At 34.2% G+C, this 17,433-nt stretch overlaps 1 protein-coding gene across 4 annotated transcripts in view; it reads right to left on the bottom strand.

The window, feature by feature from the left end:
* Positions 1–4,693: 4,693 nt before the first annotated feature.
* Positions 4,694–17,433, bottom strand: part of LOC117108739 (alpha-2,8-sialyltransferase 8B-like) — a 13,556-nt gene continuing 816 nt past the window's right edge. Inside the window, exons 1-7 of one of the 4 annotated variants that reach the window (XM_033250867.1) lie at positions 14,449–14,974; positions 11,916–12,313; positions 9,218–9,354; positions 8,872–8,970; positions 8,136–8,234; positions 7,045–7,530; positions 4,694–5,768 (exon numbers count right to left, since the gene is read on the bottom strand). In XM_033250867.1, coding sequence (XP_033106758.1) covers positions 5,510–5,768; positions 7,045–7,530; positions 8,136–8,234; positions 8,872–8,970; positions 9,218–9,348 — 1,074 coding nt within the window. In that variant the 5' untranslated portion in view covers positions 9,349–9,354; positions 11,916–12,313; positions 14,449–14,974 and the 3' untranslated portion in view covers positions 4,694–5,509. Of the gene's footprint in view, positions 5,769–7,044; positions 7,531–8,135; positions 8,235–8,871; positions 8,971–9,217; positions 9,355–11,915; positions 12,314–14,448; positions 14,975–17,433 lie in introns of those variants that run through there. The other 3 variants (XM_033250866.1, XM_033250865.1, XM_033250868.1) reach the window with 3 other exon arrangements.

Genomic DNA, 17,433 nt, shown 5'->3' with positions numbered 1-17,433 from the left:
TATGATACCCATTACAAGCTGAATTCCTGGGAGATAATTGATAAAAAGCAGTAAAAATATAATAAATTTGTGGAAATGGGTTGGTTTGTGGAGATTTCCTTTCTCGCCGGGATGCAGGAGGCTGTCTCGATTTTCCTCAAAACTTCTGTGACTTAGGACCCCTGCATGCATCAACAATTAAAAAATAAAGGCATTAAATTTGTTTTTGTGGAAGGTAGAACTAAAATGGATGCAAACGCAACTAATCTAGGAAGCTTTTATTCTAAAAATCTTTTGCTATACCGGTATTTCAAGTGATGGACATAGTTGACAGAAAATCCTAAGTTGGGTGTTGAATGAAAGGATGTAGTGGTTGTCTGGGAAACTTGGATCTCAGATACCTGATCTTAGTTTTCTAGTTCTAGAAACTTAGATATCTAGTGACATATGAAACTGATTATGATTATCTAACACTTATACTCAATTGCAAAGAATATATAAATTTCTTGGAAGAAGTTCATCTGGTTATAGTACAGTACTCACTCAGGACGTTTCGTCTTGAGTACATTTAAATTCGGTTAAACAAAAAAGAAATTAAAACATAAATAAATAGATAAGTGAATGTTGGCCAACAACATCACTCATAAACACCCTGTGACACTCCCATTTATTTAATTGAGCCACTGGGTTTTCTTTGTTTCAGTTCATATCATTTATTTCACCAAATTTCAAATTTACAAGAACGAACACGAAAATACAAAAAGACTACTCAGCAGTACCTGGTAGGATTGCTCAAAAGAGGGCGATGCCCATCTGTCTGTGAGCTCTCCAGTATCAACCGAGAAACGGATGCAACAGAAATACTGTATTAAAATTATAATTTGCAGAGCACTAAAAAACATATATAAAGTATTATTACAATTAAGTCATTATTATAATAATTATCAACATTACAATTAAGTAGTATAAAATTTGTTGGAAGCACAGCTACGGCATTTCAATAATAAATGTTTAAAATATTGCCAGATTATCTTTAGTACAACAGAAATATTAAAATTATATTAAAATTATTAAAAATATTTAAGCATTAAAAAACTATATATAAAAAGTGTTTTATAACAATTAAAATTTTTACCATAATTATTATAACTTCAATTAAGGCTAGAATAAAATTTGAAGCACAGCTCAGCCTTTCAATAAAAAATGTTTAAAATATTGCCAGATAGTCTTAGTACAACAGAAATATTAAAATTATATTAACATTATTATTATAAATATGAAAAGCACCAAATAACGATATATATAAAAATGTTTTTATTACAATTAAAATTATTTCAATTAAAACTAGGATTAGATTTGGTTGAAATTTAGCTTGACCACTTCAGTGAGCATGTTTATGTTCCTGGACGCACCCCAAAATCTCCGTTCCCCGCACATTCTTAAAACTATTGGCCATAAATTTTTTTTCTTTGCCGCACCTACACTTTGGAATTCACTCCCTGCTCACATTAAAAACTGTTCTTCTGTTGCTTCATTTAAAAAATTACTCAAAACCTCACCTTTTTTCGTCATTAACGTGCAAAGCGCCTTTGATAATGCACCTCGATCGTTTAATTGACGCTTTATAAATTCTTATATTATTATTATTATTATTATTATTATTATTATTATTATTATTATTATTAAAACTAATTGCCAGATCATCTTTAGTACAACGTGGTAATTCGCCAAATAGACATATTTATACCATTTGTTTGTTTCGAGATTTAACTGCAGATTTATACAGCCTATCTTTTTTCCTACCCAGTTGTAGTAATTCCTCGGTAATCGATGGTTCCTTTAGGTTGGCGTTTTCCTTTACGTCTAGGTATGGCGCAATTTAATATATGCATGAATTTTCCTTAAATGCACTCTATTTCAGATTTACACCAGGGCTTTCAATATGCCAAGAAGTTGATGACAGGTAATCGATAAATGTGGGTATATCAAGTTTAGAATAATCGTAAAAAGTACCAGCTGGTCTGTATATGTGTTCATTACAGTGTCTAATATTAAAATATATTCCCCCGTGGTCACTACCCTCAATACCACTGTGTGTGTCAGGATTTGTAATAAGTCATAGCATTTTGCAAGTGGTCCGGCCATTTTAATAAGAGTGGGTGTGGTAGGGTGCAACACATTTTTTCATCATTGTTGAAAAAATGGCTCCTCACTAGTAGGGAATTTGGCACATGCTTAATTAAAAAAAAAAATTAACGTCTTCATTTTTAATTTAAGTGTTTAGATTTTAATTGGAAATAGGCCTAATCAGGGCCGGCTTGGCCATCATACATTTGCCAAAATATTATAATAGTTATATGTTATTTTATATTATACCCATAAACATTTTCAAAATTAATCTTAAATATTAAAGTTAAGGATTGTCAATAAAGTTGTAATGTACAATACAAAATAAGCTCATGATGGATTAAAAATGTTTATAGGCTTATACAACATTAAAAAGATACGAACATTAATAATATTTAATAAATTCACATAATATAGTAGTGTATATTCATTAAAATAAGTACAGTTCTCCCTCCAATTAAAGACCAGCTCCAATTAAAGAAAACATTTCTGCGGCCTCCGTTGGATGGCTATCTTTTATCATCAGCTGTTCCCTCCAATTAAATATTTCCTCTATTTAGAGACCATGGTTTTGGTAGATCCAACTGAAAATTTTCCCTCCAATTAAAGACCACTATAAAATAAACAGTGATCTTAATGCATTTTTTTTCTACAATAAATTGTGTTATATAAACACAATAAAATTATAACTTGTGTACTTAGACGTAGAAATATTAGCCAATGCACTGTTTTGTGTACAGCGTTTTGTATATTGAATGACGACAATGTTAGTAATATTTTAATGGAAAGACAAGTTGATGTCTGGTTACTAAGAAATGTTTAATTAGGAATAAGAGCGTGCAGTTACTGTACAACCATTTTAAAACATTTAATGTATTATTTTTTTAATTTCCATTTAAATAGATAAATCTAAAGACCACATTTAGTACCCATGAGTTCAAAGTCTCCCGTAGAGTCCCGGAATGGAGTCTCCTGGAAACTGGCAGGAAGGACTCCCGCATTCTGGCCCGCGAGCAAGCACGAATCTCCGAAATAAACCATCTCCGCAAATTCATGATGATATTTGCATGCTTTATCAAGTTTTTATGATTGACAGTAATTGCTTTAGGCGAGTTGATTGGCCGAGCGGTTAAGTCAGGGGCATCGTAACCTTCAGATCTGATAATATCGGCGCCGGTTCGAACGGCCTCACTCGCCAATGGTTCCGGTGGTGGAACAAGTCTTCTTGGATAAGGACTTTAAACCGTAGGCCCAGTGTACGCATTTGGCTCGTGTGCACTTTAAAGAACCCGGTACATCATTCGAGAAGAGTAGGGGGTTACCCCGGTGTACTGGTCCATTAAGTCCCCTGTTGTTAAATGGATATGCCACGCAGGACAGTGATTAAGTTCGCTTATTGGCATATCCTTGGCCCTCGTGCCTAAAGAAATGAAATGAAATGAAATTGGTAATACAGTATAAAACTAGTAAAAGCATGCAAATATCATCATGAATTTGCGGGAGATGATTTATTTCGAAAGATTTGTGTTTGCTCGCGGACCAGAATGCGTTCTTCGTGCCGAATTCCAGGACACCCCATTCCGGGACTCTACAGGAGACTTGGGACTCATCGGCACTAAATGTGGTCTTTAGTTTTATCTATTTAGAGGGAAATTGAAAAATAATAAATTAAATGTTTCAAAATGGTTGTACAGTAACTGCATGCTCTTATTTATTCCTAATTAAACATTTCTTGGTAGCCAGACATCAACTTGTCTTTCCTTTAAAATATTACTAACAATGCCACTAAACATTACCGTCATTCAATATACAAAACACTGTACACAAAACAGTGCATTGGCTAATATTTCTATGTGCAAGTCATATAAAAATTTATTGTAGGAAAAAAAAAACTGCATTAAAATCACTATTTATTTTATAGTGGTCTGTACATGAAGGGGGAAAGTATCAGTTGGGTTCACCAAACCCATGGTCTCTAAATAGATGGAATCTTTAACTGGAGGGAACAGCTGACGATAAAAGATAACCAATTCATCGGGGGCCATCGCAGAAATGTGGTCTTTAATTGGAGGTGGTCTTCTGCGAAAGGGCCCCAGTGCAAGATTAGTTGGCGGGCCCTTTGATGTGATACGGGAAATTACCTAAGGTTCTCAGAATATTCATAGTAAGAATTGCTTCTTTTACTCCCTACTTCTGAAGGCCTAGGCTAGAGTAGGATTAATAAATGATAATCGCTCGTAACTATTTTAGGGCATAGTCCTATTCGGTCTCAGCAGCTGTTCTAAACTAAATCAAGAAAATTGGTGGCACACAAAATTAAACAATTGCAATGGCGGGTCAGAGAATTATAAGGTGGGGGTGAAGACCCCTGTCTCTTATACACATCTAGATGTGTATAAGAGACAGGGGTCATATAATACGCACGATATTAAAGCATTCACATTAAAACAAGGGTAACTATTTTGCCTAGTAGTGTATTATTAAACAAAGAAAATGAAAAGAAAGAAAAGGAAAAGGAAGAAAATAAAAAGAAATATATATTGTGTTTGGAAAAAAACGACAACACAAAATGTTAGTATTTTTCCTTTCTTCATTCTTTTATTTGCATTACATTTTATTTGACAACAGAATACCGCTACTAAACAATGCTTATTTTAAATTTTGTATCCAAACATGTAATAATAATAGTGTAGTAATAATTATAGGTATCCATCAAAATAAGATGCTCATGGCGCTTGATATCATGGACTAGAACTCGATAAATAACTAAGGGTTCCTTCGTGTCTTTGCTACACGGTAACCCGTTACAAGTAACTCTCCTCGTCCACCACAGGGGTTGTTTGTACCAGTACACCAGGGTATCCCCCTACTCGTCTCGAATGATGTACTGGTTCTTTATAGAGCCATTGTATACACTGGGCCTACGGCTTACAGTCCTTAAAATTTATTAATAATTGATCCAAATATTTGTAATTTATAAACGAAAAAGAGTTGCAACATAATATTAGGAACCTGCTTACAAGGCTCCAATAACCAAAATTTATTTCTTACGTTTTTTTTTTTTTTTTAATAATTTATTTTTTGTCAAAAGGGACCCCAACGGCGCATTGGTCCGCGACTGATTGACTGATAGGCCAGTCCGCCCCTGCGAAAGAGTTAAACACAGAATGAAAGAATGCTTCAGTGATCACTCCAATAGAGTGAAATAGATATTGTGAAAAGAGAGTGAAATTTCACTCTGTTCAGAGTGAATTTTACTAATTTTGATAAGAAAAATATACAATCATTAAAAAGATACCGTAATTTTTATTCGAGAAAGAATTTATTGTGATCACTGTGAAATTCACTCTTTTACATTAAGAAGAATCTTATTACAGCATGTGATTACGGCAACGGACTCTGTTCAGCTACATGGTGTTATAACATGTCTAAGCGTATGGTTTTTATGCAGTTCTCTATAAAGTTTGTATTCCAATGGCATACTGTGAACACCTAGCCCACTTTTCACACTACGATTATCATAGTAATGATATTTCAGTTTTCGACCGCTCAGATCCTGCGAAAAAGGAAAAAATCCGTAGAGCGAAATTCTTTTGCAAAATGTGAAAGCAATATTAACATTAACAAAACCACCGGATGCTATTTTAGGAAGCTTCCAATACCTACAAAATTAAAAACAGAAGGAAACAATGATTGAAAAATATCAATTATATAATCATAAACACAATACATATTTTATTTAATTATCAAATCAAAACCAACATCAAAAGAATTAAACGCCACTTACAGGCTTGAATTTACACAGACAGGATAAGAAACAAGATAATAAAACGGCTTTAACAATACAAAAAAGTCATTCAAAAATTATTGCACACGTCGCTTTGCCAGAAGAAAATATTTAAAAAACCAGAAAAATGCACAATAAACGGTTAACAATAAAAAAAAAAATTACTCAACAAGGTAATCAAATATAAATTTCCTAAATTAGAATTACTAAAAATATCAACTTCAGAACAAGAATTCTTTCTGATGTTAGCGCTAACTTCAAACAGGCTTTGGCCATCGAAGCGTAATAATTTCATTTTCATTTACTTATTTGACACAACGGCCCTGGGATTTCTAAAGACGCAATCAGTGAGCCAGAAGTTCCAATATAACACCAAACATTTTCACAATAAAAATTCGAATAAAATCTTTAAAATAAAATGTATCAAAAAGTTAAAATATATCTACACTATGACTAAAAAGATACGCTTTAAATCTATTTAAAAAATAGTGTGCAAGTGACAGTGTCGTCTTTAGTTTTACTTGGAAGAGATGCCAATATACAGGAAATGAATGAATAGATCAATGTTGAGCGTATCGGTATACGGGCATAGGGATGAATGAAAGTAAGATTACCTGGATGACGAGAGTTGATAAATATATTATCGATTGCACTACAGGTGTTATATTTGTATAAACATCGAAAAACAAAAGAAACTAAATAAAATTACACCTGTTTTGTAATGATAACCAAGCAAGTTTCTGTAACCTTTCATCATATGAAATAACCCCCAAACTTACCTTTAGTATTCTATGGGACGCCCTTCGTTGAATCGGTTCATTTCGGTATGACTGATTTTTATATTAAGGACCCAATGCAGATAATCCGTACTCAACAATAGGAAGAACCAAGGCTTTATAGATACATACGAGTGCTTCTGTAGAGCTACGGTATCTCTAGGACCGACAGAAAGTCTATCTTGATTCACACCCATTTACTCGACTTTTGCGCAGAGACAAACGTATAAAATGTCTTGCTTGCCCAAGTAAAGTGACTTGCACGGTGTGAACATCCGAGCCGCAGACATTGCCCCAACCGTTCCATCATGTTATTATATATAGACCAATTGGGCCTAATTGTAAATAAATAAATTAAATAGAAATATAGCCTACCTGGTTAGCTCATATCTGAATTTGTGCAAAGGAATCCTAAAGTCAATTTCCGAATTTACAAACTTTGCAATACTAAAGAAGTTGTCGTATTCTTTCTGATCACTCTTCGGTCTGTTTCTATAAACTGGTATTCCAAAGTACATCTTGCCAAATCCCTTTAAGACTTCTGTGTATTTTTTATGACAAGGTGATTCTGAATTTGTTAAGCAGTAAATCAGGTCACGCGTCTTTTCATCATTAGACGTCATCAGGCTAGTTCGGGTACCAACGTCTGCTTCAAATCCTTTCACTGGTGCCATATTTTCTCTTATAACAAAATCATGAGCCTCGATTTCCCTACCACAAGAACTACCCTTTAAAATACCAGAACTTCCAATGACAGCACAAGAATCTTGTATTGGTATCTGTCCAAGTTGTAATTTTTTGTTTATTTTAGTCGGATGAAAGAACATTTCACTTGTCATCTCCATTGATGCTAGAGTTTTTCTGAAAAATGAAAATATTTGCACTATTGAAATATAAGTAAAATAAACGCTTTAAAATAAAATGGAGTCAACCAGTAAACAGTTCCATTGAAACAATGCGCTATTCAAGTTCAGTCCTACACACATTGAGAGTTGATTATAAACATGTCAGGCACAAGAAATTCTGAGTTCAAAAATCAAATTTCGAAAAAACAAGCACAAACAAAGATACGGTACTGTACAGACGTGGACTCGAAGTAATAAACGATCCCTGAGAAATTATCACTTTACCACAACCGGCAAAACATAGTTGTTGCGATTGATTTAATACGGTATACATTTTTAATGACGGTGTGGCGGAAATGGTACAACTCAAAGTGGTGGATTCACTAAATTTGTCAAAATTGTTAAAAAAAAATAGGAGAAGTTGAAATTATTTTCAAATTTTAAGTCTGAGAGTGTCATTTCTGGCTATCTAGATGTACCATAATCGAAAATGTTCTTACCTCAGCCCCAACCATGGTGGAGGCCTGAGGTGATAGACCCTCTATCTGTCAAAATAACCCCCTTCCCTGGGCCTCCTCTATTTCAAATTTCTGGATCCGCCACTGACTCATCAACTCTTACCTAAATTTCTCTACGTTATCTGCGTTCACGTGCTCTTCTAAATTTTGCAATACATCAAACTTTTTTGAACGCATTAAAGTCGATAGATTTTTACATTTCCTAAAAGAGAAATGCAGTAACGGTAATCAGTGATACAATAATAACAAAATTGCAAGGTATTTTTTCTGGATTGTAACCTAATAAAGCCAAGCACTCACTGCGCGTCGTACGACGAATCCAACTTCGATTCTTGTTAGCGCTAAACGACGAGAAACCGTCTGCTGATTGTCTATGTCAGTCTAACGGATCGTCATTCAAACGATCCGTCGCGCGCGTCGTTGCGTTGCGTTATTCATAAAATCGTGTGGGTCGTCGACCGTCGGACGCAGTAAGTGACCGGCTTAAGAGGTGAAACTCATGGCTGAAATGATAACAATACCAATTATAAAACATTAAACAAAAATATTAGGCTATAATACCAAAAAATTCTAACGAAAATTGTGATGAGTGTACTGTAATAATAGGCCTAATAATAATAATAATAATAATAATAATAATAATGTGATTTTTTTTATGCGATATGTTAAACTTCATGTATAAGTAGGTGATTTGCTAAAAAAATATATCGTGTAAAGTGTTTTTATAGAGCTTCAATGTTTTATGGACATCTTTTTTATATGTGTTGCCTATGTAACAGGAAAACCAATTTTTACGACTTCTGGCAATATTTTTCTACGACAATAAATGTCACTTTTACCTAAATGTCTCAACTTCTTCACTGTCCAAGTGTTCATTTAATATGTGCGATACATCGGGGTCTTCTAAATACCCTACACTTGATAGGTTTTTTGATTTCCTAAAGAAAATAAAGTAATAACAACAATTATAACATACTTTCTCATGGACTGCAATACATAAAGCAGTTTTTATGTTAAATAGTAATATCAGTCTATAACAACAATGACAACGACTACAACGACAGCGATAATGAAAATATAGGCCTATATAAGAATAATATTAACAGCTCTTGTGCCAAATAATAATGATAATAATACAATAATTATTATAACGTATTTCATATATATATAAAATATATTCCTCACCTCAAATACAAATATCCAGAGGTTGAGCCAAGTTTGTAATTTATTTTTTCTTCTGTTTTTGATAGATACAAAACAACATGGACGACGACAAGTAAGAACAAAATAAGTATAGCCTTAACAAAGAAACTCATTGTAGACTGAAAATATTAAAAACAAACAAAAGTATAAACAACAGTTAATTTTCTGTATAACATTTATTTTGTATTACTTTCAATTCATCAGAGAAGTGATGAATTGTTTTAGAGCATCATAGCATCCTAACATTATAACGTAGGCCAATGTATTGATGTTTTAACGACTTGAATAGAAAATATTATATTATTTCCATGATCTAACGAGTCCGAATCTAGTCGACGTTTCCAACTGATTTGATAAGTCCTATACACAAAACAAAATAGGTGACATTTCACAACTATGTTTGGCGTCCTCTTCAATTTTAAATAGTGTTCTGTCTCAATGTCTTCAAATTTAACATTAGATTGGACCTTATTTCAAATAATACATAGTACATTTCATACATTGCCTCTAATACCACGCAACTCTAAGGTTTTTTTTAAAATAAAGAACAGCCGTATATATTCACCTTCTGCAAGTCTAGTTGTAGTAATACATTTTTCAATGTGAAAATATTATCATTGCAGCGACGTATTTTTCTAAATCTATCTTATATTTCGGTTAGCGTATTATTGGTTTTCAGGAATTATTCTTAGATCTAATTCGAGTGAATACTATAGCTATACATGAATTAAAAGTAATACATCTGTAATAACATAAAAGAAACGACAGCAGCCCTTTTGACTAACAATATAGAATTTATTCTCTAGCTTTCGTCCCATATGGAAACGTTTTTGCCACTTTTTATCATTTGCTAGTCCAGCTCTCACGAAAGCAGCGAACTGAGGTAAAATCAACCCCGCTGTACAAGTAGTTTGGATCGACCAATTAAAAACATTGGGTTTGTTTCATTTTCATTTATGGAGTTAAAATACTAACAAAATTCAATTTGCACAGTCAATATTCTTTTGTTAAAACTTGTATTTGAACACATATTTAACAGTACACATAGTACAATGTAAAGTGAACAATGTTGAGATCTCTTTTCCCCTAGTCCACGCTTTCGTGTTGGCGGATTGGCTTAGCCACGCTAACATCCCTATGGAAATTTTCAAACGGTCCACACTATAAATTACATTTGTTTGCAGAAATATAGCCTAATTGCTGCAAGTATCTTGCCTTGGGACATTTGTTTTTTAATAAAGGTAATAAAAGCACACAAAAATCCAACAGATAACTAAATTAGGCCAAATTACATGAAGAAAGAAGTCAAAACACTGCGAACACAAGTCAAGCACGCAGAAGTATGACGTCATACCAGTTAATCGGAATATCACGCTTGAGAGATTTTTTGACCCCATGAGAGGCAATCGTGGATTGGATGGAGTTTATATTTTCTTATTTTCCGATAAAACTACCCAATTAATCATATAAGTTTTATATCAGCTTCAAGCTTATTATTTTCCCTCCACGAATCCACTTGGGCCAATTCGAACAAAGAAATAGTCTGTGAGTGAGGGAGTAAGAAACGAGCCCGGAACAGCCAAAAACCTCAAATTTCTTGAAATTCCCTATCTAAATCGGCGTGAGGAGCTGTTATAAATCGGCGTATTCGGACAAAACCGTAGGGATTTTTTTCTTCACGAATTGGTAGATTAATATTTTTTAGAACATAATAGTAATGGAAAACATTAGAATGCTCTATTTGTAATGAACATTACCATAGAGTATGTGTCAATCAGAAGCCGCAATCAAACCCCAAATATGGTTCTACCCGCAGTGTCACGCTCTAGTTTTCAGTTTCAGTTTTCTGTTTGTTTATTTATTAGACCAACAATGTCTCTACCAAGATTTGTTAAAGAACTCGCAAGACAGAGCACACAGCAACAGGATACAATCTGCAAAATGGCTGAAGATATTGCCTTAAATTTGCCACAGCTAAATGACCAGAAAGTAGGCCTATCAGATTTCTGAATTACAGAGCAATTTACTAAAGGGTATGCCTTAAACATCAATGCGAATCCCAGCCAATCTTGATAAGAAATGCCTCATAATCGGTGACTCGATTATACGGGATATTATTGAAAGGGGTCTCAAAGACACTAAAGTTGACTGTTGTCGAGGATCTAAATTCAGCGACATTGATAGTAAACGTGATAAAACAGAATCATCATTCGAGTCTATTATTGTACACATTGCACCAACAACTGTGAGTCAGACGACAGTGGCGGCTCTATGATATAGTTGTTAGGGTGGCTAAGATGTCCGAGTCCGACTTGGGGGGGGGGGGCTACTTAAATATTTATGGGTGTAACTATAGCACGCAGTGTTATTTGAGGGCCCCCTTCTCCCAAAACGAGATTTTTTTTTTTAAATTGGGACTCCTAGCTGGCCGATGGGGGAGGGGGATTAAGCCCGCTGCCCCCCCCCCCCCCACCGCTGGCGCCGCCACTGTTAGATGGAGACCTTGAATCCGTGATTATCAAACAGTTGGTTAACAATTAAGTTAAGCTGAAGTCGCCAATTACAAAACTACTTTTTTCCACCTCATGCCCACGCACGGACAAACATGAACAATAGCATTAAGAAAATTGCAGAGAAAACTAATTCGAAATTAATTGATAGGGCCTAATTATGATGATACCTTTTTTCTGAGAAACGGTTCTGCTGTTCACTCAAATCTAAATGCTGGAGGTTTGAATATCTCCAAAATATATCTCCAAAATAGGTACAAGATTGCTTCTCAGTAACATGAATGCAGTCCATGCTGTTATCAAACCATCAACTCCAAAATCATCCGCCGCGAAACCATCATATCGACAGTATGAACACTTTCAACGCTCGCAGCGAAGACCGCACTTTAGCAACTGCAGGAAACAAGGTTCACAGACGCCAGCGTCGAGGATCGTTCAGCATAGGAAAACGCAAGCAGCAATGCACCGGTAATACCTCTCGTAATTGATTTCCTTGTTCTTTCAGATAAACATACCGATTCATTTAATGACTCTGTTGAAGTGCATGATATTTTGAACTCTGACATTCCTAGTAAATCAAAAATTATTGGATAATCATTGAGAAGAAGAAAAAAGCGAAGTAATGTGAAGCTCTTAGAGGGTTTTTGGTGTTAAGCGCTTTATAAATCAAACATATTATTAATTTGGCGATCAAAGAAATTGGGTAAATCTAAATCAAATACATGTAGTGGGGCTGATGACTGGGGCGTGCACTTCTAGAAAGAAGGATGAAACTTTGTCCTAGGGGGTTTTTGAGTATGCCGATTCCAAAATTTGCGGGAACCACGATGTCACTCCAACCGTTTCCGCCAAAATTAGGAAAAATAAAAATGACCGCCAAAAAAAAAAAAAACACAATTTTGGCAGTTTAAATGCTTAAAGTGCTCACATTACCATAATCTTGGTGTCGATAATTATGTTCTTTAGTTCAAGGAATCCAATAAAACATAATCAAAATACAATAACATAGGGCCTACATCTTCATCGTGAAAATGCAAAAATAAATAAATTATTCAAAATGGCCACCAAAAAACGCAATGTTGTCAGTTTAAAGGCTCTAAGTGCTTACATTACCATTACCATTACCACTAAGCATTTCTTATTAAAATGTACGGCATTTGACGGCATTAGAAATGAAATTAACAAATTTAAAAAGTATACCTTACACTCTGTGACCTTTCTTACATTTTTTACAACATCAGTTGCTGATGATAAATCGTTGTATAGTTTAGGAGCAGACTCAGTCACTTTTTTGTGCTGATTCTGCTTTTATTTTTGATAATTACTGTAAAAAATATGCAATAAATGCATTTTGGTGCTTTTTCTTATTTTTACTTGATTTTTGTATTCCTGTTTTAATTTCATTTTAACGTTATGATTCTGTACCTTTAGTTTACATTTTTTAAATTTTAAGCCTATAGTTAAAACTTTTTGAGTTAATCTGTTGGCTTTAAAATACATTCTAGGTTAATTTGCTGTGATTTTCTTTATATGATTTGTTTTTGTATTAAGTTGTTTACTTTTCTATTTTAGTTGTTATTGTTGTCCGACCGCACCACACGAGTTGTGTGTGCCAGCGTTCTAAAGGTAAAGTGTCAATAAATAAATAAATAAAATCCACTTGGGCCATTACCAGAAAATCATAGATTTTGTACCAAAAATGTACTTTTGTGAAAGTAATCCATTTTTCTCCGACCTTGGAGAGCAAATGATACAATGTTTCCATATGCACAGTGGACTTCATCAAGAGACTGTACAGATGTAATTATATATAATTCAAGTTATTTTAAGCACTTTTTATGGATTGGGATAATTATGTCTTTTCATTAGGAATATTTTGAAGAGTAAGTAGCGGTTAATATTTTGCGATTTACTTACCGGACTTTTGCATAGTTGTTGATAATTTAAAAAAACTTCCAGGTGTATAACTCAATCCACATTTGTTTAATTTATGCAAATATGCTTAAAGGTTCACAATTCCCCCACCCTTACCCTATTTCATTTGTTTCAGAAGCCTCGATTCTTTATTACTTCTCATAATGTGCGTTGTGGAAGGTTTTGAAACATTAATAGCAGCTTGATTACCAGTTTTCTTATCAGCCGCTTAGCGCTTTAATTTCAGACTCCGGATGAAAAAAATGTTATTATGTTGTAGAACTGATTTCTAAGACAGAAAAAAGTTGTTTGCGAAAAAGTGGGGAACGGTAAATGAGATATATGTTTTTGAATGTTTAAAAACTGGGGAAAAAGTGTAAAAAAGGGCGGTTCCGTCCCTTTTTTCCTCAGTAAGTAGGCCTACTCAAAAATCTGTATCTCATTTACCGTTTCTCAGTTTTTCGTCAAACGTTTTGTTTAGGCCTATATGGATGTAAAATTCCGAAATAGGCATGAAAGATGAATGAAATTGATCCATACAAATTGTTTAATTTTTGTAAATACAGGTTTCCATCTAATGAAAGACCACTCCAATTAAAGACCACCTCCAATTAAAATCCACTTTTCTGTGGTCCCAAGTTAACAAATATCTTTTATATTTATTATTATAATTTACAGACCAAAGCTGCTAAAAACCATGAAAACTCCGGTCCCAAAAGTGGTCTTTAATTGGAGGGAGACCTGTAAATAAATAATACTTTATACAAGCCTTTGTGTCGCGCAACTTACCAAACATTAGGCCTATATCGTAGTGTCCGGCACCGATGTCGTATGTGGAGGAATAATCCAATCAACTCTGTCAATTTCGTCGATGTTGAATCAAGGAGGAACACTTCAACTCACCTATAGCTGTCAGTAGTCTGATACCGGACGCGATTTCTTCCTGGACATTGAGGCAGTGATCAATTTAAGGAGTTTTGCAGTAAATTAGGGAGCTTACGAAGTCGATACAGAATACGCTTAGGCCTACGTCATTAACAAAGCACGTCACGTCACACCAAATTAGCAACTTGGGTAGGCCACTTACGGATCCCATAGATGCTGCATATTGTCATAGATGTAGTTTCTATAGATCATTAATTAAATTGACTTTCTTTATTCTGAGTAAGTTTGCCATACCATCGGTGTTCTGCCTCCCGGGCTGTTGAGGCATGTCGCCATGCATCAATGCAATAGTGTCTAAAGGCATTTTTTCTAACTATACCGATATTAATAATCCAGAGTAGGCTATAATAAATGCTTTGAAAACATATAAGAAAATGTTGTAGCACCCGTGTTTTAGAGGAAAGAGTATAGGCTATTGCTGAAGTTATTATTATTATTATTATTAAATTATGTCGATATGAGCCTGGAGGAACATTTCTCTAATGTTGTAGCGTTTTTTACAATAGATTTTTTTAAAAATATAAACTGTCGAATTGTGCAAAGGAATATTATAATTTTCATTCACATTCAATTTTTTGCTGCAACAGACCACTTTTTGAAGAGATTTTTTTGGAATAATATATATGCCCAGGTATGGTATGCAATCATAGAGGCAAATAAACACTCAACTTCGGCATGGACGCCTAGCTAAAATATCTAGTTGCTTTATCCACGGATGAAATCAAGGTTATGAATGTGCCGCACCGTAAATAAAAATTTAAAAAAAAAATGTTATACAATAATGGCAACAGGTGACGAATTCAATACAGCCTTCTTTTTACAATTAATAACCATTGTTCATTAGTAATTAGTGGTTTTGTAATTATAACGAAGATTAAAATCTACACTAATTTTGTCCCATTGCATTGCAATCGATAATGCGTCCTGTGTAACACATGTCAACACATTGCATTTACATAGTCTGCTTTGTTGGGTTTATTTCAAGAACAACAATACTGGTATTCCAATTTTCCTGTACCGAGTAATATTCTCCTTCCTATATATTCCTAACCATTTCTTGAATACATCAAGATAAAAATGTTAGCATATTTTGGACATAATTATTTCGACTTATAATGGATTAAATATCACATCGATATCACAATAATATGGTACAATTGAAAATATGTATAATGTATTTAAGTTGTTTTTGAAATATGATCATCTTCATACAATTATAATTAATAGTTTAGTCGTCATTAATTATATAATTCTAGCATTATAAGAACAAGGTTTTCACTATGAGTACATTCTAATCGATCACCTCTGAAAGTTACCGATTATAAAGGTAAAAAAGAAAACAAAAGAAAAAAAGAAAGAAAGAAAGAAAGAAAGAAATAAAGAAAGAAAGAAAAACAAATGATCGCCAAAAACGCCTCAGAGGTTATTTTCGGGCGTCTAGAACACAAAAATTTCGCGGGGTATGTTCCCCCGGACCCCTTAGGGAAGTATTATCTCGACCGGCCCCAACTTTCGGCGCCCCTTCCGGCGGCACACTTTTGGACATTTCTGGATCCGCCCCTTATCGTCATACGCAGTAGTTCAAACTATACGAATTGCTTATAAGAGTTGTTTATCAAGGTATTTATTTATTTATTTTTTTTTTTGATAATTTTACCTCACATAGGCATAAGTGCTCAATCTCTAGCCATGGTTCTTGAACACAGCTGCTTCTTTGTTTTTAAAGAATAGTATGCTTTTATATATACATATATATATATGGTACAATAAATATTTTATTTTTGAGACAGATACAGAACTTTGTTTGACTTCTTATTTTATATATACAAATCTGTCTATGCAGCAACTCTATATTTATTTGGATATCTACTTTTACAATTCTGCTGCAATCTCCGTTTTTTACTGTAACTGTGTTGTCTGTTTGTGATGTGACTATACGTCTTGTTTACGTGTCACCATGCCTGATCCTAAACTAGCACTTCAGATTGTTCGCCGACGTTTAAATGAATATCTTTTGGAGTATCCGGTTTGTGTGAGGAGTTTTGGTTTTGCGTTTGGTTCATATACGTTTAGCAAGTCCCGCTGTTCCAGTAATCTTGGATTTCTTTCTTCATGTTTTCGCAAGAATATCATTCCGAAATCATTTAAGTCGAATTGGAAACCATCCCTCGCTTTTGTGGATCGTAAGTTCATTAAGAAGAACATTAACGATGTTTCCCGTAAATTTATGCGTAGGAGTATTCAATGTCATAAGGACAAAATTTCGTATCACCATAACCACATGATTCGTCATCGCAACAACCTACAAGGTGCATGTACAACTCTTGATTTCTATCACATACGTGGTATTGTCCATGAGTTAAACCTATGGTATTATGACTGTCTTTTGTTAGGAAAACAGAAGAAATTGGATTCACTGAAAAGAGATCGCCCAGTGAATATGACTGCATCTACTCAGAGAAATGTTGACACATCCAAACTTGTGGTTACCATTCCCGAAGATTTACTTCTAACGGATGATGAGAGGTCAGTTTTATCTAAAGGCCTGTCATTCATACCTCAACAGAAATGTATTGATGAATTTAATGTCAAATCTGATCTGGAACAATATTATAGACGCCTAAGACTTAAAGCAGAGTTTCGTGATAAGAGTTCTACAACACTCAACAAGGATGAATTCCAACAACTCAATCGAAAAAAATCTAATTGGACTCCTGCTCCTGGTAAATTTAATTCTTTGGATTTGTATATCCAGAAATGCAGACATGATATTGGACAATTTAATATGAAACATCGGATCAAATCACGTAATATGTCTACTAGAGAGTT

Source organism: Anneissia japonica, unplaced genomic scaffold (assembly GCF_011630105.1).
Source record: "Anneissia japonica isolate Jap-2015-1 unplaced genomic scaffold, ASM1163010v1 scaffold128_len593404_cov183, whole genome shotgun sequence".
Taxonomy (NCBI): Eukaryota; Metazoa; Echinodermata; class Crinoidea; order Comatulida; family Comatulidae; genus Anneissia; species Anneissia japonica.
The sequence above is the reverse complement of the archived record's forward strand: the minus strand, read 5'-3'. Positions and strand labels throughout refer to the sequence as shown.